A 26,058-nucleotide genomic window follows, 5' to 3' on the forward strand; every position below is an offset into this window, starting at 1 on the left:
TGACTGTTATAAATTGTTAAATGCCTTCGTTGTGATCTATGTTTATTATTATGACATATTATTGGCATTTAGCATCGGGCATACAGTTATGACATTCATGTTGAGCCCTATCGTTCTTGTTAGCCCATTGTTGATATCCGTTGTTATCTGGCACTGTTGTTTATCTCGGGATCATTGTGTGGCTGATAGGCCTATACACATGAAACCGTAGATGTGATTGAACAATTCCGTGGTTAGTGCAGCCTTTTGAGGTGAGCGCTGGGATTGTGTCATCTAGTTCGTTCTGTTGTGCCATCCTGTTATAGCGTATCAGCTGTATGGAGGCCGAGTCAGGGGTGTTATTCAGCACAGCTTGGCATACCTCGCATACTTGGCAGGGCGGTTTAGTTGCATGACGATGTAGCTCCCCTGTGTTGTTGCTCGAGCATTATTCCAGTTGTTATCGTACCGTTTGTTGGCTCCTGTTATCCTGATTATTCGTTGAGCCTTTCATGCATTGCATATTACATTTTACTATATGATTATGCATGATTTATGATTATTGTTGAATTGTTTCATACCAGAATCCTAACCTCAGTTGTTTACTGGGGGGCTGCTGTGGTTGCTATTGGGCACCATGGTAGATCTCCCGAGTCGTTTTGCAGCATCAGGCCGAGGTTCCGCCAGTGGAGCTCGGGATTGAGGTTGGATTGCTTGGTTCTGTCAGTGGAGTTTTCCAGTTAGTCTATATGTATGTCTTGAGTTTGTTTCAGTCTTGTATTGTAGTTTATTTGCCGAGGAGATGCCCCGTGTATCTGTAATGATATTTGGTTTTTTTTTGTGATGTTCTGAGTTGACCCTATGATTCTTATGATCTGGTAAGTATGTGTTAAGTTTTAATTTCTGTGTAGTCCTGGCCAGTGCGGCTATAGGTTGTTGACTTTGGTTTTTGTTTTTATGACTCTAGTTGGAGTATATTTTGATATAAAATGCTGCTTAAGTTTTTCACGATGTCCTGCTTACGGGGAGGTCATGCCGAAATGTTTTCTAGGCCCTGAGGTCCGTTTTAAAGTATTTTTAAACCATTTCCGCTGCAGTTTTAAATCAAACCATTATTGTTTGATCATTAATTATTGTTAGAGTAAATGGGCCTCACATATTGGTATCAGAGCGTAAACTGAGATACGCTCGAACTAGAGTCTAGGACACTTGAGTTTTGGCACTAAAATGGTTGTTGCGCCTGTGTATGCTACTTGACAACATGCTTATGTGATTATATGATTTGTTTACTTCCATTCTAATAGTTTTGGTGTTTTATCGTATAGAATGGAAGGTGGTGGAGAAATTCCTGTTGATGAGATTCCTTTAGCTCGAGGTCGAGGTCGTGATCGAGGTCGTGGACGTGGTAGAGCTCATGTCCATGTTGTTGATGATACTTTTGTTGAGCAAGCTGCTGATCATCTAGACCAGCTTAGGATGGATGAATTAGTTGCGCGTTTCCATTCTATGCATCCACCTCGATTCAGTGGTTCGGAGGGAGCTGAGAAAGCAGAATTGTGGATTTCTGAGATTGAGGAATTGTTTGATTTGATTGAGTATCCTCCAGAGGGTCGATTGAGAGTAGCTGTGCATCAGTTGAAAGATCGTGCCAAAATGTGGTGGTCTACTACATTGATGACTTTAGATGCTCAGAGGATTGTTCCATCGCGGGATATATTCAAGCTGAAGTTTAAGGAAAGTTATTGTCCTCCATCATTCTACAGCTCTAAGGCTTCTGAGTTTCATAACCTGAAACAAGGCGATATGTCAGTTACGGAGTATGCAGATTCTTTTTATGCTATGCTGAGATATGCTCCTCATGTTGCTGCGAGTCAGGTTGCCGTCGTTGAAAGTTTCATTGAAGGATTGAACGATCATCTGCACCCTTTTGTTTCTACCGGTAAGCCACTGAATTATCTTGAAGCAGTGGAAATAGCAAAAAGGGCTGAAGCTAGTCTTAAGAGGAGTGGCAATCGAGTGACTACCCAACATCAGCATACGGGAAGGCAACAGTTCAATCAATCTGGTTCTGCATCTCTTCGTCCACGTGGGAAGCAGTTTAAGAAACCTGGTTCTAGTTCTTCGAGTTCAAGGAACCGTGGTGGATATCGTTATAGTGGACCTTACTGTGATCACTGTGGAGGCCAGCATTCTAGTACTCAGTGTGTTGGAGTTCAAGGGGTTTGTAATAACTGTGGTCGGCCGGGTCATTTTGCTAGAGTCTGTCCTAGTAAGACGGGAAAATCATCCCAGGCAGGTAGTGGAGCTCAAAGTAATAGAATTCCAGCAGCGTCCCAGTCTTTCCATCAGCCTAGCCGCCCTTCGCATCAGAGCAGAGGGCAAGGTGGTCAACAGAATCAGTCATCTGTTCATGTATTTGCCTTGACTGAGGATGAGGCTCAGGCAGCTCCAGGTACTGTCATTACTGGTAACTGTACTTTATGTGGTTTTATAGCACGAGTGTTATTTGATACCGGAGCATCTCATTCCTTTGTTTCTAATGCAGTCGTTGTTTCGCATGATCTTTGCACCACTAGTATGAATTCCAATCTCTCTGTTGCTACTCCGATGGGCAAAATGATTATAACTGATAATGTGGCGTTCAATGCGGTTTTGTTTCATGATGAAAATGTTCTATATCTGAATCTCATAGATCTACCTATGCATGACTTTGATTGCATCGTTGGTATGGATGTTTTGACTGCTAATCGTGCCACTGTTGACTGTTATCGATGAATAGTTCGTTTCAGACCTAGCTTTGCACCTAAATGGAATTTCTATGGTCGTGGTTCTCAAGCCAAGATTCCTCTAATTTCTGCCATTGAGATGAATCGATTGTTAGATTCTGGTCATGAAGGTTTTCTGGTTTATGCTGTGGATCTGTCGCAAGATGAGCGACGGATTTCTGATATTCATGTAGTCTGTGAGTTTCCTGATGTGTTTCCAGAAGAGATTCCTGGTTTTCCACCAGAACGAGAAGTTGAATTCAGTATCGAATTAATGCCAGGAACTGAACCCATATATCGAGCACCATATCGTTTAGCCCCTGTTGAGCTGAAAGAACTGAAAGAACAATTACAGGATTTGTTGAGTAAAGGCTATATTCGTCCGAGTTCTTCACCGTCGGGTGCACCGATTCTATTTGTCAAGAAGAAAGATGGTACGATGCGGATGTGTATTGATTATCGACAATTGAATAAGTCTACTATCAAGAATAAATATCCACTTCCTAGGATTGATGACTTATTTGATCAGTTGCAAGGTACTTCGGTGTATTCTAAGATTGATCTCCGTTCTGGGTACCATCAAGTGCGAGTCAGACAAGAAGATGTGCCGAAAACAGCTTTTCGCACGAGATATGGACACTTTGAATTTTTGGTTATGCCTTTTGGTTTGACCACTGCTCCTGCTGTGTTTATGGACTTGATGAATCGAGTATTTCGTAAATATCTTGATCGTTTTGTGATTGTATTCATCGATGATATTCTTGTCTATTCCAAGTCTGAGGAAGAGCATGCCAAACACTTGAGATTAGTTCTTCGAATTCTCCAAAAGAATTAGTTATACGCCAAGCTATCCAAGTGTGAGTTTTGGTTAGATAAAGTTGTGTTTTTGGGTCATGTCATATCTCAACATGGTATTTCTGTCGATCCAAGTAAAGTGGAAGCAGTTCTGAATTGGGCACGACCGACCAATGTGCCAGAGATTCGTAGTTTCATGGGTTTAGCTGGTTATTACCGAAGATTTATCGAAAATTTCTCAAAGATTGCTAGACCTATCACTCAGCTGACTCAGAAAAATCAGAGATTCATTTGGTCTGATGAATGTGAGTCAAGTTTTGTCGAGTTGAAGAAGCGATTGACTTCTGCACCAGTTCTTACCATTCCGAGTGGTTCTGGAGGATTTGTTGTTTGTACCGACGCGTCTAATCGAGGTCTAGGTTGTGTTCTGATGCAGCATGGCAGTGTAGTGGCCTATGGTTCTCGTCAGTTGAAACCGCATGAGTCTAAGTATCCTGTTCATGACTTAGAATTGGCTGCTATTGTTTTTGCTCTCAGGATTTGGAGACATTATTTGTTTGGGGAGCAATTTGTAATCTATTCTGATCACAAAAGCTTGAAGTATCTGTTCTCTCAGTCAGATCTGAATATGAGACAGAGACGTTGGATGGATCTTTTGAAAGATTATGATTGTGAGATCCAGTATCATCCGGGAAAAGTGAACGTCATTGCCGATGCTTTGAGCCGTAAGGTTGTTGATGTTAATTTATCCTCGATTCATGTTTCTAAGTTACGAGATGATATTTGCACTTCTGGGTTGGATTTTCAAATCCAAGGTAATGTTGTTTGTGTATCTCAGATTTCTGTTGAGCCAGAGTTGATTCAGATTGTAAAGTCAGCTCAGAAAACTGATGATCGAGTTCAGAAAATCTTATGAGTTAGTATCTCAAGGACACCAATCTGGTTTCTCAATTCACTCAGATGATTCTCTTCGGTTGAATGGTAGATTGGTTGTCCCAGATATTCCTGAATTGCGTACAGCCATCCTTAAAGAAGCTCATTGTACTCGATATAGTATCCACCCAGGAGGCAGGAAAATGTATCATATTCTACGGCCTCAGTTTTGGTGGAAGAATATGAAAAAGGATGTTGCTGAGTTTGTGTCTCGTTGTATGATCTGTCAGCAAGTCAAAGCGGAACGAATGAGACCGGGAGGATTACTGCATAGCCTTGAGGTTCCTCAGTGGAACTGGGAGCACGTGGCTATGGATTTTGTCACGCATTTGCCACGTACTTCTCGTCATTTCGATGCCATTTGGGTGATTGTCGACAGATTATCTAAATCAGCACACTTTATTCCGTATGAGAGGACGTATTCGTACAAGAAGATGGCTCGTCTGTATATTGAAAATGTTGTGAGACTTCATGGAGTTCCAGTTGCAATTGTTTCAGATCGTGACCCTAGATTCACATCAAAGTTTTGGACTAGTTTCCAAAAAGAAATGGGTACCCGACTTGCGATGAGTACTGCGTACCATCCTCAGACAGATGGTCAGACAGAACGCACGATCCAGACACTCGAGGATCTGCTTCGAGCTGTAGTCATGGATTTCAAAGACAGTTGGCAAGAAGCTTTACCACTAGTAGAATTTTCTTATAACAACAGTTTTCAGGTGACTATTGGTATGGCACCTTTTGAAGCTTTGTACGGCAGACGATGTCGATCACCTCTTTGTTGGGATGAATTTGGTGAGAAGCAGTTTACCGGACCTGACATTGTTCAGGAAATGCATGATAAAGTCCAGTTGATTCGTCAGAAAATGAAAGCTGCCCAAGATCGGCAAGCTAGTTATGCTAACAGACGTCGTCGACCTCTAGAATTTCAAGTTGGAGATTTTGTGTTTCTGAGAATCTCTCCGTTTAGAGGTGTTGTTCGTTTTGGTATGAAAGGTAAGTTGTCACCTCGTTTCGTTGGTCCCTACGAGATTGTTGAGCGTATTGGGACTTGCGCTTATCGTTTGGATTTGCCTCAGTCTTTGTCTGGCATCCACGATGTTTTCCATGTTTCTATGTTGCGTAAGTATGAGCCCGATCCATCTCATGTGATTCAGCCTGATGAGGTTGAACTTGATCCGTCTCTATCGTATACTGAGTATCCTGTTTGTATCTTGGATCGTAAAGATAAAGTTTTACGCAATAAAGTTATTCCACTTGTACGTGTTCAGTGGTCGAGGCATGGTGTAGAAGAATCAACGTGGGAAACAGAAGAGAAGATGAGAGCATCTTATCCATATTTGTTTGATTCTTAGTAATGTATTGTTGGTTTCGTATCTGTGTAAGATGTATGTGTATGAACCGAAATTTCGAGGACGAAATTTGTTTTAAGGGGTGGAGAAGTGTAAGGCCCTGTAATTAATTATCCAGTAATTTTGGCATAATTAGAATAATTATTGAGTTATAAATTAAAATAATTATTTATGCCAAATAATTTCAATAAGTGTGTTAAAAATATGTATTTTAAAATATCGGAGAATTTAACGATATAAAATACATATAGAGTTTAAATAACACACGAGAGCAAAATAAATACAGACCGAGATAGATGGGCTTGAGTTATTATTTTAGTAACCAAATACACAAGGTATATATATATATATATATACATATACATACACACAATTTACCAAATAAAAGAAGGAAGAACCGAGAAAGGGAAGAGAAGAAAGAAACTTTCCCAAACCCAAATTTTCGCCACCCTTGGAGCAGCTGCGGGAAAATCGCGATAAGTCCTCCGTCCGACGTCCAAATCTCAATCGGTCTGAAGGGGTGTCTTCCTAACATCCTAGGCTTCGATTCAAGTTAGAAATTGCGAAGTTTGAGCAAGGATTCGAGTAGATCGAAGCTGCTGTTCCGGTGCTCTGTTTCTGCCCGAATTCTTCCGATTTTTGGGTGAGAGTTTTTGTGTTGCTGCGATTTTTTTAACTTGAATTTGTAGAAATGATCTAAATAAACCTTATAGTGCTTTAGGTTTTCTGTTTTTAGCCACTGGAATCATCGAATTTGGATAAGAAACGGATTTGATATGATTTTTCTACCAAAATGTGTCGAATCGAATTCTGCAAGTGTGCTGTGCAGAACAACTACTGTAATTCGGGTTTATGACATATAAGCACTCGGATTCTGGGTTTTTGGTTAAAATAAAAGTTGTAGAGCTATGTGTTGTCTTTGTAATGATATAAGATTCGTTAAATTTCATTAAGAATTGAGCAAGTTATGGTGGTTTTTCTGAAACTGCTCAGTAGGAGAATTCTGTCCGAAAATCTGTTGAGTGGCAGTGTGTTCTTGATAATTCTGGGATTAATCTACTAAGATTTGGAAGATGGCTTCTTCTAGAAAAAGTTAGATATTCGAGTTATCTTTCATTTCCAATTGGCGGATATTGATTTGAGTTAATATTGAGTGAGATACGAATTTTATGCTCTTTTGTGCCAAATCGGACATTGGTATGGAAGGTAGTTTTCATGATCGACTTATTGTGATTTGTTTAGGCCGAGAGTTTTGAAGAGAAGTTGATATTGGAGTTTCAAGTTGTTATAGGTATGTTACAGCTCGGTAACATACAACGGTAAAACATAAATTATGTTTGACTGTCATTCTGTGTTACATGGATTGTGTTTATGAATTGCTGACTGTTATAAATTGTTAAATGCCTTCGTTGTGATCTATGTTTATTATTATGACATATTATTGGCATTTAGCATCGGGCATACAGTTATGACATTCATGTTGAGCCCTATCGTTCTTGTTAGCCCATTGTTGATATCCGTTGTTATCTGGCACTGTTGTTTATCTCGGGATCATTGTGTGGCTGATAGGCCTATACACATGAAACCGTAGATGTGATTGAACAATTCCGTGGTTAGTGCAGCCTTTTGAGGTGAGCGCTGGGATTGTGTTTATCTCCCGAGTCGTTTTGCAGCATCAGGCCGAGGTTCCGCCAGTGGAGCTCGGGATTGAGGTTGGATTGCTTGGTTCTGTCAGTGGAGTTTTCCAGTTAGTCTATATGTATGTCTTGAGTTTGTTTCAGTCTTGTATTGTAGTTTATTTGCCGGGGAGATGCCCCGTGTATCTGTAATGATATTTGGTTTTTTTTGTGATGTTCTGAGTTGACCCTATGATTCTTATGATCTGGTAAGTATGTGGTAAATTTTAATTTCTGTGTAGTCCTGGCCAGTGCGGCTATAGGTTGTTGACTTTGGTTTTTGTTTTTATGACTCTAGTTGGAGTATATTTTGATATAAAATGCTGCTTAAGTTTTTCAGGATGTCCTGCTTACGGGGAGGTCATGCCGAAATTTTTTCTAGGCCCTGAGGTCCGTTTTAAAGTATTTTTAAACCATTTCCGCTGCAGTTTTAAATCAAACCATTATTGTTTGATCATTAATTATTGTTAGAGTAAATGGGCCTCACAATCATAATATCAATATTTCATTCTCAAATCAACACTGAATCTGATTAATCTGAATTAATTCAAATCAACGGCATAACGGCACAATCCCGATATCCCCGTCAATACAATATCACCAGATATCAATTACAAATCAGAACCCATATCCATTACATTTTGTAACCAACCCATAACTCAAATCTATTCAATTCCCCAATATAATCAGAAAATCATAATAATTCCATAATCAATCCGTTTTCTGATCTGACTTCGATTCTACGGTGTCTCGTATATCAAGAACATCATATATGTATTATATTCAATTCCATCAATATCATAATTTCAAATGATAATAAAACTCAATGAAACTTACGTCCAGTTGTAGCTCGTGTCGAGAGGAGTACGGTACCGTGTCCGGATTTAAATTCTGATAGCCAGAGCTTGAATAATCGAATTTCCACAATTCAAGAAGACTTCGAGGATTTCTGGAAATGGAGGTCACGATCTTGGCTGGAATTTGTCAAGGAATGCAAGATTTATATCATGTATTGCATGGTGGTGACAAGTCTCACTCAAGTGCTAATTGCACTTTAGCCCCTGAAATCTTCACTATTTGCAATTCAGCCCTCAAAACTCTTTTTAATTCCATTTCAATCCTAATTAATTACAAAAATCGTGGAATTTAATTCATCATTCCAAAATTCATAAATTAAATAATCTCAAACTAAAGTGGAATAATCTCAGGCCTTACAATTCTCCCCTCTGAGACATGATTTCGTCCTCGAAATCTCAAGCAATCATATCACAGGCAATCAAATCAGAAATAACAGAAACTGAAATAGTACATTCACATCAGTGGAATAACTCTGGGAATTCCTGTCTCATATCTGATTCAGTCTCCCAAGTAGCTTCTTCAATGCCATGACGAGTCCACTGGACTTTCACAAGTGGGATGGTTTTCGTTCTGAGTTTCTTTTCTTTACGATCAATAATCTGAATCGGCTTTTCAACATAACTCAGACTTTCATCAAGTTCTGCCTCGTCTGGCTGAATAATATGAGAATCATCGGGGAGGTACTTCCGTAACATAGATACATGAAAGACATCATGTATTCCAGATAGAGAAGGCGGTAATGCAAGTCGATAGGCACGGTCTCCTATCTTCTCGAGAATCTCATACGGCCCAATAAAACGTGGAGACAACTTCCCTTTCTTGCCAAATCTGACAACTCCTCTGAAAGGTGAAATCTTCAGGAATACTCGGTCTCCTGCCTCAAATACCAATGGTCTGCGTCGAACATTGGCATATTTGGCCTGTCTATCTTGAGCTGTCTTCATTCTCTTCTGAATCAGCTTTACCTTTTCTGTCATCTCTCTGATCATATCAGGTCCAGTCTCAGGAACTTCAGAGATATCATCCCAATACAGAGGGGATCTGCACTTCTTACCGTACAACGCTTCAAATGGTGCCATCTCAATACTCGTCTGATAGCTGTTGTTGTACGAGAATTCACAAAGTGGCAATGCATCTTGCCAACTAGTGCTAAAATCAAGCACTACGGCTCTCAGCATATCTTCCAATGTCTGGATAGTCCGCTCTGACTGTCCGTCAGTCTGTGGATGATATGCGGTACTCAGATGTAACTTCGTACCTAGAGCCTGCTGCAAACTCTGCCAAAAGTGCGATGTAAACCGAGGTTCACGGTCTGAGACAATCGACTTCGGCACTCCGTGTAATCTGACCACTTCCTTGACATAGATCTCAGCCATCTGGTCATATCTGTAANAATAACAGAAACTTAAATAAGAAACTCACATCAGTGGAATAACTCTGGGAATTCCTGTCTCATATCTGATTCAGTCTCCCAAGTAGCTTCTTCAATGCCATGACGAGTCCACTGGACTTTCACAAGAGGAATAATCTTCGTTCTGAGTTGTTTTTCTTTACGATCAATAATCTGAATCGGCTTTTCAACATAACTCAGACTTTCATCAAGTGCTGCCTCGTCTGGCTGAATAATATGAGAATCATCGGGGAGGTACTTCCGTAACATAGATACATGAAAGACATCATGTATTCCAGATAGAGAAGGCGGTAATGCAAGTCGATAGGCACGGTCTCCTATCTTCTCGAGAATCTCATACGGCCCAATAAAACGTGGAGACAACTTCCCTTTCTTGCCAAATCTGACAACTCCTCTGAAAGGTGAAATCTTCAGGAATACTCGGTCTCCTGCCTCAAATACCAATGGTCTGCGTCGAACATTGGCATATTTGGCCTGTCTATCTTGAGCTGTCTTCATTCTCTTCTGAATCAGTTTTACCTTTTCTGTCATCTCTCTGATCATATCAGGTCCAGTCTCAGGAACTTCAGAGATATCATCCCAGTACAGAGGAGATCTGCACTTCTTACCGTACAACGCTTCAAATGGTGCCATCTCAATACTCGTCTGATAGCTGTTGTTGTACGAAAACTCACAAAGTGGCAATGCATCTTGCCAACTAGTGCTAAAATCAAGCACTACGGCTCTCAGCATATCTTCCAATGTTTGGATAGTCCGCTCTGACTGTCCGTCAGTCTGTGGATGATATGCGGTACTCAAATGTAACTTCGTACCTAGAGCCTGCTGCAAACTCTGCCAAAAGTGCGAAGTGAATCGAGGATCACGGTCTGATACAATTGACTTCGGCACTCCGTGCAATCTGACCACTTCTCTGACATAGATCTCAGCCATCTGGTCATACCTGTATGTCATCTGATACGGAATAAAGCATGCTGATTTGGTCAACCTGTCAATCACAACCCAAATCGCATCAGAACCTCTGGAGGAACGTGGTAACTGTGTCACGAAATCCATGGAAATGTGATCCCATTTCCATTCAGGAATAGATAAACTCTGCAATAGTCCTCCGGGTTTCTTTCTTTCAGCCTTCACCTGTTGGCAATTCAGACATTTGGCTACAAATTCAGCAATATCAGTCTTCATTTGTTTCCACCAAAACTGTCTTTTCAGATCGTTATACATTTTTCTGCCCCCAGGATGAATGCTAAAACGACTGCTGTGCGCTTCTGTCAATATCCGCTGTCTCAAATCCGAAACATCTGGCACAACAAGACGATTATTCACATACAGTACGCTATCACGTACCTGATATTCTGACTGATGACCTGATCTGACCATCTCAATCGATTTCTGCACTTTCTGATCAACTTTCTGAGCCGCTTTAATCATCAAAATCAGCTCTGGTTCAGCTTGAATAGCATACAGTCGCAATGGTCTACAATCTGTCTCAAATACCAATCCAGACAAACAGCAATTTTCAATCAAATTGGAAACACCTATCGTCGATAAGGATAAAGAACATACCTTACGACTCAGTGCATCAGCTGCTGCATTCGATTTTCCTGGATAGTACTTGATTTCACAATCAAAATATTTAAGCAAATCAAGCCATCTTCGCTGTCTCATATTCAACTCAGACTGTGAAAACAGATATTTCAAGCTTTTATGATCAGAATAAATTTCAAATTTCTCACCGTAGAGATAGTGTCGCCATATCTTCAAAGAAAATACAATTGTTGCCAATTCAAGATCATGAATTGGGTAGCGAGTCTCATGTGGCTTCAGCTGTCTCGAGGCATAAGCAATCACATGCCCTCGTTGCATCAACACACAACCCAAACCTCTGTGAGAAGCGTCACAATAAACAACAAATCCACCAGTACCTGAGAGGATAGTCAGTATCGGTGCACTGGTCAATCTTTTCTTCAACTCAAGGAAACTGGTCTCACACTCCTCAGACCACACAAACGGAGCATTCTTCTGAGTCAACTGTGTAATCGGTTTGGCAATGCTCGAGAAATCTTTAATGAATCGTCTGTAATATCCTGCCAAACCCAAAAAGCTACGTATTTCTGGTACAGATGTCGGTCTCGGCCAACTGATCACGGCTTCAACCTTGCTGGGATCAACTGATATACCATCTCCGGATATGATATGACCCAGAAATACTACCTGTCTCAACCAGAACTCACATTTCGACAGTTTAGCATACAGTTTCTCAGTTCTCAGAATTCTCAAAACAATCCTCAAATGCTCAGCATGCTCAATCATATTCTTTGAATAAATCAAAATATCATCAATGAATATGATAACAAAATCATCCAAATATTTCTGAAACACACGGTTCATCAAACCCATAAATACAGCTGGAGCGTTAGTCAAACCAAATGGCATGACAATAAACTCGTAGTGTCCATACCTGGTTCTGAACGCTGTCTTCGAGATATCAGAATCCCTGACTCTCAGCTGATGATATCCAGATCTCAAATCGATCTTGGAATATACCGAAGAACCCTGCAACTGATCAAACAAATCATCAATACGAGGCAAGGGATATTTATTCTTTACCGTTGCTTTGTTCAGTTGCCGGTAATCGATACAAAGTCTCATCGAACCGTCTTTCTTTCTCACGAACAGTACTGGAGCACCTCAAGGAGATACACTCGGTCTGATATATCCCTTGGCCAGTAGATCCTCCAACTGTTCTTTCAACTCCTTCAACTCAATCGGTGCCATTCTGTACGGAGCCCTCGAAATCGGAACTGTACCTGACATCAACTCAATGCTGAAGTCTATCTCTCGAATCGGAGGCAACCCAGGAATCTCATCTGGAAAGACATCAGCAAACTCGCAAACCACTGACAAATTCGCCAGTGATGGACTCGATTTTAGTAAATCAACTGAATAGACAAGGAATCCCTCCGCTCCTTTCTGCAACAATCGAGTCATAGACAATATGGATATCAAAGGAATTCTAGATCGAGACCCCTTACCGTAGAATTTCCACTCATCAGCCATATCCGGTCTGAATCTCACAAGCTTGTGGAAACAATCAACAGTGCCTCTGTACTTGGTTAACATATCGAAACCGATAATACAGTCAAAATCAGATAACCCAAGCACAATACAATCTAACTCAATCTCATGCCCGTCATACTGTGGCATACAAGATCTAACCGAAGTCACGGATATCAAACCTTTCCCCAAAGGAGACGAAACAGATACTACAGCAGATAATGACTCAACAGGCAATGAATGAATCAATGCAAATCTCTCAGACATAAATGTATGCGATGCACCAATATCAATCAATACATATGCAGGATAACCAGAAATAAAACAGCTACCTGCCACAACAGCATCAGGTGCGTCCTGAGCCTGCTCCTCAGTCAAAGCGAACACTCTGGCCTGCTGTCTACGAGGCTGGCTAACTGTCTGGCTTCCTCCTGGCCTCGGCTGTGACGGGGATGGTGCTGGCTGAAAGGAGTGGACTGCAGCTGGTCGTCTACTAGTCTGAGCTACTGATCCAGATAACTCGGCACCCTGTGACCTCTGAGTATCTCTCTGGGGACAAACTCGAGCAAAATGTCCCTGTTGCCTACAAATACGGCAACTGCCCAACACTCCTCGGCACTGCTCTGTGGAATGCTTCCCTCCACAAGTGCTGCAATAGGGTCCTGTATAACTCTGGCCTTGACCGGTCGGTCTCAAGCCACTAGAACTGGATGAACTACTTCCAGATTTCTTGAACTGCTTCCCCCTAGCTTTCAGGAATTCTTTCTTTCCACTACCACTGCCACTCTCAAATCGGGGAGATGGTGGAGGCATCTTGGGTCTCGGTCACAAACGAAGCTCCTCTCTGTCTCATCATACCGGCTTCGGCTCCCTTGGCTCTGTTCAAGGCATCAGTAAAATTATTCGGCCTCCCGGTATTCACCAAGGTAAAGATTTCAGGATTTAGACCATTTATGAACTGGTCCGCAACAGCCTCGTCATTCTCGGCCACATGTGGAGCAAATCGGAGCAGTGTAGATAACTTGGCCACGTATTCCTCAATATTTAGCTGGCCCTGTCTCAAATTGGCAAACTCGGCTCCCTTGTCCTTCCTGTATGACACTGGAAAGAACCTCTGATAAAATTCAGTTCTAAACACATTCCAGGTACTAGCCGTACCTCGATGTTCCAATGCCTTCTTTGTTGTAATCCACCAGTTCTTTGCAACGTCGTGTAACTGGTGCCTTATCAGTTTCACTCTCCGCTCATCAGTGTAGTCCAGGGACTCAAACAGCATGTCAATATCGTCCAACCAACTCTCACAATCCACGGAAGTCTCAGTACCCTTCAAAGTCGGCGGATGAAATGACTGAAATCTCTTTAACAATGTCTCCATTGGCGTTGCTGTCACGTCCATTGGAGGAGTCGAAGTACTACCCTGTTCTGGTATTCTTCGAGGAGGCATATCTGATTATCAAAAGGGTTAGCACTCACAATTGACAAATCTGTCTCAGTCCCTTTCTGATCATCTTACCTCTGATAAAAAATCGGTTCTGATCCATTCCCAATAATACACATTACCATATTAAAATCAGATAATCAGGCAAACATGTATTAACGCAGGAATCATGCTAGCACTCATAGGCAAGGAAAGAAAACTCAATGTACCCCGCTCACTAGCTTTTACCTCAGTCTAAAGGATCTATCACTCTGATACCACCTGCTGTGGGGACCCGGACGCTAATCAATTCTTAATCATCATTAGGATCAATTTACTAATCCAGTAATTAAGGTCATAAATTTTTTTTCCTTAATTGCGGAACGTAATGGAATCAAACTCCTATACATATCAGTATGAGAGTATAAATCTGATACAACATACAAACATCTCAAACTAAGGTTCAACTACTAATGTCAAGTGTCAAAACCCTATATACATCAAAGTCCGAAGTCTCCACTCTAATCACGATCTCTCCTCATTTCCTGGACCCTGATCCTGTCCCACCTGTTGTCATGTACACATACAAACAAGACAACAGCCGGATAACTCCGGTGAGAATATAATCCCAGTATAAATCAACGAACTTGCGATAATATAATCAATATAAAAGCATGCAGTAAATATCAGAAATAAATGTCAAATCTGAAACATGAATCCATATAAAACTGTAAATAAACTCGTGACTCCCCGTCTCAGACTAGACTCAATCCTAGTATAGGGATCCCGGTTTCCAGATGATGGCATTCCATATCGAATATCCGTGATAGAAGAAACTCCAATTCTAATCAACATCGATATAACCAAACATCCAGTGTCTTGACCTATCCGTCACAGACCTTAGCACTTTCGCTAATACACTATCCTGTAACAGAGTGCAATGTGCCAATGACGATTCCATCACTATCCGGCACTTCTGTCACAAGATTACTCGTCTAATACTCGCCTATAACATGCTTTCTATAAATCAATAGAAAAAAGCATATCAATTCAAATCAAGGCATCTAATAACAATCAGTATGTGATTTAGGGAAACTCAAGTATGTCCTACTCAAGTCGATCTCCCAATACCACATTGACTTATATCTTTCGTTCGTAGTCTCGGTCTGAAGCAATATCAGTTCTGAACTCAAGACTGTCTCTGTAAATCTGAAACGATATATCGAGAATCATAATATCAATATTTCATTCTCAAATCAACACTGAATCTGATTAATCTGAATTAATTCAAATCAACGGCATAACAGCACAATCCCGATATCCCCGTCAATACAATATCACCAGATATCAATTACAAATCAGAACCCATATCCATTACATTTTGTAACCAACCCATAACTCAAATCTATTCAATTCCCCAATATAATCAGAAAATCATAATAATTCCATAATCAATCCGTTTTCTGATCTGACTTCGATTCTACGGTGTCTCGTATATCAAGAACATCATATATGTATTATATTCAATTCCATCAATATCATAATTTCAAATGATAATAAAACTCAATGAAACTTACGTCCAGTTGTAGCTCGTGTCGAGAGGAGTACGGTACCGTGTCCGGATTTAAATTCTGATAGCCAGAACTTGAATAATCGAATTTCCACAATTCAAGAAGACTTCGAGGATTTCTAGAAATGGAGGTCACGATCTTGGCTGGAATTTGTCAAGGAATGCAAGATTTATATCATGTATTGCATGGTGGTGACAAGTGTCACTCAAGTTCTAATTGCACTTTAGCCCCTGAAATCTTCACTATTTGCAATTCAGCCCTCAAAACTCTTTTTAATTCCATTTCAATCCTAATTAATTACAAAAATCGTGGAATTTAATTCATCATTCCAAAATTCATAAATTAAATAATCTCGGATTAAAGTGGAATAATCTCGGGCCTTACATATATCACCCGTTCGAATTTCACGCTCGAGGTGGTAGAGCCTTCAAGTTGTTCAATCTGAAGCCCGAGTTTTGTTCCTAAGGCCACAAGGTTTGATTTCTACTCTTTGTGAATAATAATGTTATATTTGAGTTTTGAAGAGAACATAGTAGGATGGTCAAATATTAACCTCTCAGTTGTCTCATGAAGATTAAAAGCATAAGCCAAAAACCAGCCTTCAACATTAGTGTGCCTATGGGTGCTATAAAATATATTATTATTATTTTAGCATTATTTTAATAAAATAATTAATGTTTTAGCATGGTTTCATAAATATATTTTAAATAATTTTTTTTTTAAAATTTTGATGACAAATACTTGGTAACACAAATTTTAAATTTAAGATATTTTTTTATATAATAAACATTTTACCTTTTAATATGAATATATGAGGTAAAAAAAATAATAAAATTATGTTCACCAAAATAATGTATAGAATTATAATGATATAATATTTGAAACTTATTGTACTTTGGATTTTAATAACACAAAATATGTATTTTGAATAAAAATTAAGTATGGTTTGTATGAGACTAACCTCCCACATCAAATCTTATACATGTTTCCACGATAGTTTATCCAATTAAAACATGTTATCATTTTCTGACATCAACTTTCTTCATCTATATCCTTCATTTACGTTTAATCATTGCATAAATTTTCATTAATTTCTTTATATTGTATTGATTCTATGATTTTTTAAATTTTGTATTCATGTTTACCAATTAACTTTGTTACTAAAATTTTCTTATGTTTTAAAATATCAGTATATCTATACTATTTTATTAAATTTCAGAATACTACAAAATTCACTTCCCTATTCCAAAACTTATATCATATATAAGCTCAAATACATAATTCGGACAAAACAATGAGCAAGGGACACGTTCTACTCTCAGATTCCGGCAACAAAGCATAAGGTTTGATTTAACAAAAATTCTCTTAAAATTGTTTCCTATTTTCCACAATTCACATGGTTTTTCGTTTCCATCTACTCTTTGATGGAAATTATCAGTTGAAACTAAAAACATGTAATTCTTCTATTTTGTATTTATAAACCACCATAAACAAATCGCAGGATAGAAAAAAATTATGCGCCGGCCTTACAAGGTAATGGTTATCTACTCACTTTTTAATTTCCTTTATTGTTATTAAATTTTTTTGTTTATGGGTTACAATGCAAATAGTTTGCAAAAGAAGCCTAGATTTAGGGCTTCCTTGAAATTCGTTCATTTCTGTATAATATCTACCTAATTTATTGATGTTGTTCAAGATTTCCCGTTATATAATAATTGTTTTTTATGTTATGCAAAGTTTGCACCAGTTGACACAAATCTTATTCATGTTTCCACAATATTTTATCCAATTAAAACATGTTACCATCTTCTGTCCTCAACTTTCTTCAATGTATATCGATGTAATGCTGGTATATTCATGTTATTCACGAATCTGTTAATGCATTTCTTGAATTATTGGAATTTAAACATGTCGAGACCAATATTTAATAGTTTTCTTCTAAATATTTAAACAGATTTAAATACTATTTATCTTTAATGTCTTCTCCTCCTACACGGGCTACTACTCATACCAATCGCAATGACAATGAAAGGCGTCAATTAAACACAACGCGAGGACGAGCACAATGACAATTAATGAAACAAGCTGAACGACAAAGAAATCTAGCCCAACGTCGGTCAAACTACCAAAAACGTACAAATAGAAGTGCACATGCTACAAATTCTAATGAATCCAACGTTGAAATGACAGATTTTACTACACATTTGAATGATATGTTACATAAAATATGTATTGCTTCCTATTTATCAGTCATTATTTTAATTTTTGGTACTTTTAATTTCATATAACTCAATCACCTATTCTTATCTATATTATTATTTCATAAATTTATTTATTTATTCTACTACAAACATATAACCCTCTTTTACATTTTTCAGTTCCTCTCAACAACAATTTGGCTACGACTGCCACATCATATGGAATAACAGAAACTTCTTCCAATCAATATGGTATATTTCATTTACAATAATTTAGGTCAAACGATTTTAAACATTTCTTTTAGATATTATATTACACGCTATGCAAGACAATATTTGATACTACATGCACATGTAATAATTAAAATTATAATATTCTATTAATTAAACATCATCATTTAAATATTTTTCATATCTAGCAATTTGAATAAAAATATAATTAATTATTTAACATTCATTTTCAATGTCAGCAATCACCGCAACTACGGTTGGACAAGTATGTCGTATACAGACAATATCTTATCAAACAATGACATCAAATTTTGAGCAAGGGAGTACTAGCACATATCAACGTCTAACTGATTTAAATCAGCAAGGTAATCTACTAAATTCAAATACTCTTTTTGACGTTACATGTACCAATTTTTTTTCATGACTTTGTATTATGTCATCCATGTATAATATAAGGCACTTGAAATCAACATATAACTGCATGATATAGCAATATCGAAAATAACATTATTGTTTGGGCTAAAAAACACCATTTACGTCGACATCGATATCATAATCTAGCAAAAAAATTCAATAATAGTCAACATAATGGTTAATGACATTTGTACAAACCAACAATTCCTCTATATTGTCAACCATAACTTTTGCATATATAATGAAACACCTAAACTGTGCTGCAATAATGATCGCTCAAAATTAGATGCTATTTCATCTCCAATTGTATTGCAACAATTGTATGATGAAGACAATGAACAAGGTAGGTATTTCATTCAACATATAACGGCGTATAATCGCATCAAGATCAAATAATTGAATCAAAATATGTTGGATCAATATGTATTACTTTGCTACAATAATTGTTTCACTACATTTTCTATTTGTGACATACATGTGTATGTATTTTCTTTTAAAAACATCCTTTTTATTGCTATTGCCATCAATTTCCCATCTCAAGTTCTCAATATATTATTTAATGACTTTGATAAAACTTCATCGACCAGTTGATTGGTTTTTTATTTTTTTAATATACTTTTCAAAATTTTATGCACACATATTTAATCATTTAAAAGTTTCAAAAATTGATTTACAAATAAACTAAAAATCTTATTCAATCAATCTTCCAACAAGTATTGCTTTTTTAATTTGTTAATTTGTTAACTTGAACAATATTGCAGGAATTAACTTCAGTGAACACAATGTCATTACTAACATACAACGATATCCACGCCCACGTTGATATCGTAACCTAGCAAGAAATTTCGGTGAAAGTGGGATACATCATCGATGGCAATTGTCTGACCCAAGAATTTGTATGCATTGCCAAGCTCTATTGTTTCATGGTGAAACATCACAATTCTGCTGTAGAAATGGAAATACAAATTCGGATCATATCCCTTCTCCCATTGAATTGCAAGAGTTGTATGCTGCGGATAAGGAGGAAGGAAGGCATTTTCGGCAGTTCATCAGGGCATACAATCATGTTTTCTCTTTTACATCGATGAGAGTCAAATTAGATGAGTCCTTAACAACCGGTACACATGGAATTTAAACATTTCGTGCCCATGGATCAATATATCACTCGATTGGAAGTCTTCTACCAAATGAGAATTGTAGACCAAGGTACATGCAGATGTGGATTGTAGACACAGATCATGATATAGACAATAGACTTCATGAAAATCCAGAACTAAGGCGAGAATTACTGCTTAAGATACAAAACATTCTTGATCAACACAATCCATTTGTGCACGTGTTTCGGCAAATTGGCAAATGTCAAGACATACCTAACTGTAGGCTCATCATCAGGCAACAAAAACCTCATGAACATCAATATAGTTTACCAACAACATCTCAAGTAGCAGCTGTAATTGTTGACAACGAATTTCAAGAAACTTCGAGCGGTCGAGATATTACTATACAAGGTATCGGTGGAATCTTATCAGCATTCAAGATGTAGTTGGCTATTATGATCCTCTGCAGTATCCACTCCTTCTGCCATATGGTACATATGGTTGGGACATAAATAGCCAAAATATCAATGGTACCCGGTTAACATGCTTAAATTACTATGCGTATATGCTACAGGTTAGTGAAAATACATTGAACTTTATGCTTCATTTTTTTAATTAAAAACACTTTAAAACTTACATATACACCTATACTCATATAATGGAAGTTATCTTCTTATTCAGATACGACAAAATTCACCATCTTTGTTACTTAGAAGAGGTCGTCTACTTCAACAATACGTAGTTGACAATTACGTAAAGATTGAAACACAAAGACTACGATGGATACGTTCAAATCAACGTGATATACGTTCTGAACTTTACCAAGGATTGCAAGATTGTTTACATGGAGGTGAAAATAATGCAGGTATGATAACTTATTTATTATAATATTATTATTTTTCACAACAAATATTACAACTCACAAATTATACATATCCATCAAATGAATTACAGGAAATGTTGGTACCAGAATCGTTTTACCATCATCTTTCGGTGGAAGCCCACGTGATATGTACCAACGGTATCAAGATGCCATGACTTTGGTACAAATATATGAAAAACCAGATATAATGCTTACAATGACATGCAATCCGAATTGGAATGAGATAAAATATCAACTACTTCCTGGACAATCATCTCAAGATCGTCCAGATTTAATTACAGGGATATTTAAATCAAAATTTGAAGAGTTCAAGAAAGACATTGTGGATAGGGGGGTTTTGGGTAAGGTCCGCTCTTATTCGTACGTCATTGAGTATCAAAAAAGAGGGCTTCCCCATGTTCATATGTTGGTCATATTTGAAAATAATGACAAGTTGTGTACTCCCGATCACTTTGACTCAATTGTACGTGCTGAAATACCTTCACAAACTGAAGAACCCAATCTACATAAAGCAGTTTTCCACCATATGATACATGGGCCATGTGGATCAATAAATCCAAATTGTCCATGCATGATAAATGGTAAATGTAAGAAGAACTTTCCAAAGCCATTTGTGGAATACACATCTAGAGGAAATGATTCATATCCTTTGTATCGAAGACGTGAAGGTGGCCAAGTATCAATTACCAACAATGACAATGTCTTCATTGATAATGGTTGGGTTGTACCATACAATCCATGGCTTGTATTAAAATATGATTGTCATATTAATGTTGAAGTATGTGGAGGGATTAAATGTGTCAAGTACATATACAAGTACATCCATAAAGGTCCTGATCGGGTCGCACTAGAGTTACAAAATGGGCAAAATAGTGATGAAATCCAACAGTACGTGGATGGAAGGTGTATTTGTGCGCCTGAAGCATTGTGGCGAATTTTCTCATTTGAGTTCAGTAGGATGTATCCTTCAATCATTAGGTTACAACTACATACACCAAACCAACATTTTGTTTATTTTAACCCCCAACAACATGTAAGTGATCTACTAGCAGATGACGACAACTCGAAGACTATGCTTACAGAATTTTTCAAAATAAATTGTGATCCTGACTTGACTGGAAAGTATTTATATAGAGAATTTCCACAATATTACACAAGGATAAAATCTGGAAAAAAATGGATTCGTCGAAGAAGTAACAATAAAGTGGTTGGGAGAGTATATGTTGTGTCGCCAACTGAAGGTGAGAGGTTTTATCTCCGTATCCTTTTAAACCATGTCAGGGGCCCAACATCTTTTGAAGATCTGATGACTGTGAATGGGGTAACATATTCAACATTTAAGGAGTCTGCTCAAATGAGAGGACTTCCTCAACAGGATGATTATGTAAAACAATGTCTGGAAGAAGCACATTCTGTTAAAATGTCATATTCATTTAGAAGGTTATTTGTATCCATACTGGTGTTTTGTCAACCAACAACAGTTCGAGAACTCTGGGATGAGTTCCATCATTGTATGTGTGAAGATTATGGTCGAGAGATTTCATCAAATAACTTAATCATCAATAAGTTATTGCTTGAGATATGAAGGTTGTTGCATCAGTACAAAATGAAACTTGAAGATTTCGATTTGCCATCAATAAGTGCTGAGTTTTTAGAAGACACAACGCTACCAAGAATAATTGAGGATGAGCTTTCTTATCAGATTTCTGATGATGATTTAAGATCTATTGAACGTTTGAATGCTCAGCAGAGGATTGCGTTTGACACCATCATAGAAAGTATTACACATAACCAATCAAAACTTTTCTTCATTGATGGTCCAGGAGGTACTGGTAAGACTTTTTTATATCGCTCAATGTTGGCACATTTGAGAAAAATGGGTAAAATTATAATTGCGGTAGCTACATCTGGAATAGCTTCAACTTTGTTGCAAGGTGGAAGAACTGCACATTCACGTTTTCTAATTCCACTTAGACCAACAGCATCAACACTCTGCCAAATAAAAAAACAGTCAGAACTTGCAGATCTAATAAGGCGTGCATCAGCTATAGTATGGGACGAGGCTCCAATGGCAAATCGCTATGCTTTTGAATCCGTCAGTAAGAGTTTCCAAGATATTATGGAAAATCAAATAGCGTTTGGAGGGAAGACAATGGTTTTTGGTGGCGATTTTCGACAATTGTTACCGGTTGTTAAACGAGGGTCAAAGGCAGAACAAATTGGAGCAAGTATTTCAAGGTCAACATTCTGGCATTGCGTAAAGATAATACACCTTCAGCAAAATATGAGATCTGCTCAAGATATTGACTTCTCGAAATTTCTCTTGCGCATAGGTGATGGATTGCAACATACTGTGAATCATGATTTCATAAAATTACCAGATTCAATTATCATACCATGGGAAGGAGAACAATCAATTCAGATGTTGATTGATTCTGTTTTTCCTAATATGATAAATCATGTTAACGATGAAAACTACATGGTTGATAGAGCCATCATCACACCAAAAAATGTTGATGTCGACAATATTAATCAAATGCTCATTATCAAATTTCCTGGAGAGGAAAAAGAATATACCTCTTGGGATAGTGTAGAAGACGACAATCACAACCTCTTCCAAGAAGAATTTTTGAATTCTCTTTGTCCAAGTGGTTTGCCACCACATAAAATCATATTGAAAGTAGGAAGTCCTATCATGCTCTTGAGAAATGTTGCGCCGGAACTTGGTCTATGCAATAGAACAAGATTAATATGCTGCAATCTTCGTAGAAATTTTATGATGCTGAGATCATAACAGGTCCTCACAAGGGTACCGGATTCTTTCTACATAGAATGCCCTTGAAAAGTGAAGATAATTCTGGATTACCATTTGAGTTGACACGTCGACAGTTTCCCATAAGGCTTAGTTTTGCTCTGACAATAAACAAAGCACAAGGTCAAACAATCCCAAATATTGGCATATTTTTGCGTAACCATGTTTTCAGCCACGGTCAGCTATATGTGGCACTTTCAAGAGGAGTCTCACAAAATTCTACAAAAATTCTGGTAAAAGATGGAAATTTAGAACGTCAATCTGGAGTATTCAAAAGAAACGTGGTTTTCAAAGACATATTGCTACCTAATAGAGAATAATTAATTGTGAGTAAGTCAAATCTCTTTATTCTATTTTTTTAAAAAAAAAAAATTATGTACAATTAGTTACAATAATCATTATATACATGTTACATGTTTCAACATTAGAATTTGGAGGATGCTAATAAATTGTATTATCTATGTTCAACCACATTCATCTATATGTGGCACCATCTATTATGTATATGTTTTTATCTCTGCCCGTGATTATCTATTTCTCATCTTCTATCTTATCCCGCAACCCAAATAACCATATTTGGCATTGATACTATACTTTTCTATATTTATTGAATCAATTTTAAACTGTACTTGGGTAGTGCGTAATGGATAATCATGTTATTTATGATTATTTGATTGTTGGCTTAAGTTGAATTTCTTTGCTGATTACGAATTGCCTTTGTGTTTTTTTTCTCAAAAGCTGAAGGATACTGGTTGCAAACAAAGTATTTGTATAAATGACATACTCAATTCAATCGATCAGATCTACTCGCCCCCATCTTCATCTGGTTTGTTTTTAACAGTGACTTAGTTTACGACCTATCATTTATTATGTTGCATTATATTAATGGTCATATCATATTCATCTGTTCGTTTTGGTCTTGCATATGAGATAATATATTTATTACGAGCTTCAAGATCTTATGATCTAATCTCTCACATATTCTACACAGATTCTATAATTCATTATATTAAGACTTCTTAGATGTTGTTTTATTATAATCTTTATAGAAAAATTTACATCTTGGTTGGTAAATTTTAAACTCAAATGTTTCAAGATCTAACAGAGTCCTGATGTCAAAATCTGAACTTTTATATGCGAGCTGAGCATATTTACTTATCTGACATATTTGAATATTGCTGTATATGTATTTAAATATGAAGATTCGTACATGAAGAATGCGTACAATGAAGGCATTAATCCAACAAATAATGTCCATCAATATCCAAAGCCGCAAGTTTTTAACATTCATTATATTACAGTCATAAACTCTACCTTAGGATGGATTTATAAATTTATTATTTTCATTGTTCTATCTACTTAATTTGTTTATTTATATTTAAACTTAAGCAAAACATATTATGTGTATTCCGACCATGATTTAATGTTAACAAAGTTAATTTTATAATTGTTTGTCTTAACTTTACATTCTACTACTATTGCTACAATTTGTATTCTTCTTCTTTGTCAAGTCATCTACTTACAATATCTCGATTTTTTTTGGAAAATAAAAGGAGTTTGCCAAATTCTAATTTATTTGCCATGTATTTAGCTAAATCCTTGACGTAGTGAACATTTTGTTTTGTCATATCGATTTTTTATAGCATGCTTTAATAGATTATTCTATTTAATTTGTATGTTTATGTTGTACTATGGTATCATTCGCTAAAATTAATATTTTCTTATTACGCTTGACCAGAGGGTTTATCTTATGCATAAAATGCTTAAAGAGATCTACAACTTGATTTTTTTTTCAATTTATTAGATAAATGTACAAGATAAATTTTAGGTTTTTATATTCAATAAATTTTAGTGCGATGATTTTCTCATGTTTTTTAGACAATTTTTTGACTATTTGTTCTTATTTTACATTGAATTCTATCATTATTTCACATTATATTATATTATAGTTTCAAAAGAATATTAAGTTTGAAGATTAACACTTATAACATGTGAGGTAACAAATTGAGTTTGACATATTAATTTAAGTTTTGGAATCCCTTGCTTCTCATGGATCAAGTAAAAAAAATTTTTATTGTCATGGTTTTGTAAAATTATGAAGGTTTATTATATTTGCCTCATATATTCATGACACACGCAACGCGTGTGCCTCGATGGCTAGTATAAACAAATATATATATACACACACATAGTTTTGATATTTTGTACACCAACTGTGCATACTTATGTGAACACCGATGATGTGACATTTATCTATTAGATGTATAATTTTGATATGTTCATTACATATAATATGTGAGTGCCACCTCATTGGTTATGACATATATGTGTATAGTGAGTGTAAAACATATCAAAACTACATATATATATATATAGTTTTATTATGCTGCTCACCAACCGTGCCAACCCCTATGCTCACCAATAAGATGACACTCACGTATTAGATATACAGTTTTGATATACTTCATCACATCCAATAAGTGAGTGATACATCATTGGTGGACACGGAGGTGAGCACGATTGGTGAACAACATGCAGCAGAATAACAAAATAAACAAATCACTAACTTAATTAAAATAACTCAAAAATAATTATACAAAAATATAAATACT

At 37.1% G+C, this 26,058-nt stretch overlaps 1 protein-coding gene and 1 long non-coding RNA gene across 4 annotated transcripts; both read left to right on the top strand.

Moving 5' to 3' along the window:
• The first annotated feature begins 6 nt into the window (after positions 1-6).
• On the top strand, positions 7-7,787 carry LOC140988581 (uncharacterized). The gene is made up of 2 exons (XR_012177334.1): positions 7-710; positions 7,456-7,787. It is a non-coding gene; the product is annotated as an uncharacterized lncRNA (long non-coding RNA).
• Positions 7,788-18,178: 10,391 nt separating this feature from the next.
• LOC140989036 (uncharacterized) lies at positions 18,179-24,609 on the top strand. Of its 3 annotated transcripts, none has more exons than XM_073458194.1 (6): positions 18,179-18,261; positions 18,480-18,605; positions 19,416-20,325; positions 20,433-20,616; positions 20,706-23,776; positions 24,185-24,609. In XM_073458194.1, the coding sequence occupies exons 3-5, from the start codon at positions 20,317-20,319 to the stop codon at positions 22,217-22,219; spliced, it is 1,707 nt and encodes a 568-aa protein (XP_073314295.1). In that variant the 5' UTR covers positions 18,179-18,261; positions 18,480-18,605; positions 19,416-20,316; the 3' UTR covers positions 22,220-23,776; positions 24,185-24,609. The 3 variants fall into 3 exon arrangements, with proteins under 3 accessions (XP_073314295.1, XP_073314294.1, XP_073314296.1); XM_073458193.1 differs by having other exon boundaries at positions 20,706-23,772; XM_073458195.1 differs by lacking the exon at positions 19,416-20,325 and having other exon boundaries at positions 20,706-23,772.
• Positions 24,610-26,058: the final 1,449 nt, after the last annotated feature.

Source organism: Primulina huaijiensis, chromosome 11 (genome assembly GCF_012295235.1).
Source record: "Primulina huaijiensis isolate GDHJ02 chromosome 11, ASM1229523v2, whole genome shotgun sequence".
Lineage (NCBI taxonomy): Eukaryota > Viridiplantae > Streptophyta > Magnoliopsida > Lamiales > Gesneriaceae > Primulina > Primulina huaijiensis.

Bases quoted from the DNA above. Each gene is read 5' to 3' on its own strand.
- LOC140989036 (XM_073458194.1), top strand. The intron at 20,617-20,705 runs GTATGATAACTT...AATGAATTACAG, and splicing joins TGGAGGTGAAAATAATGCAG to GAAATGTTGGTACCAGAATC.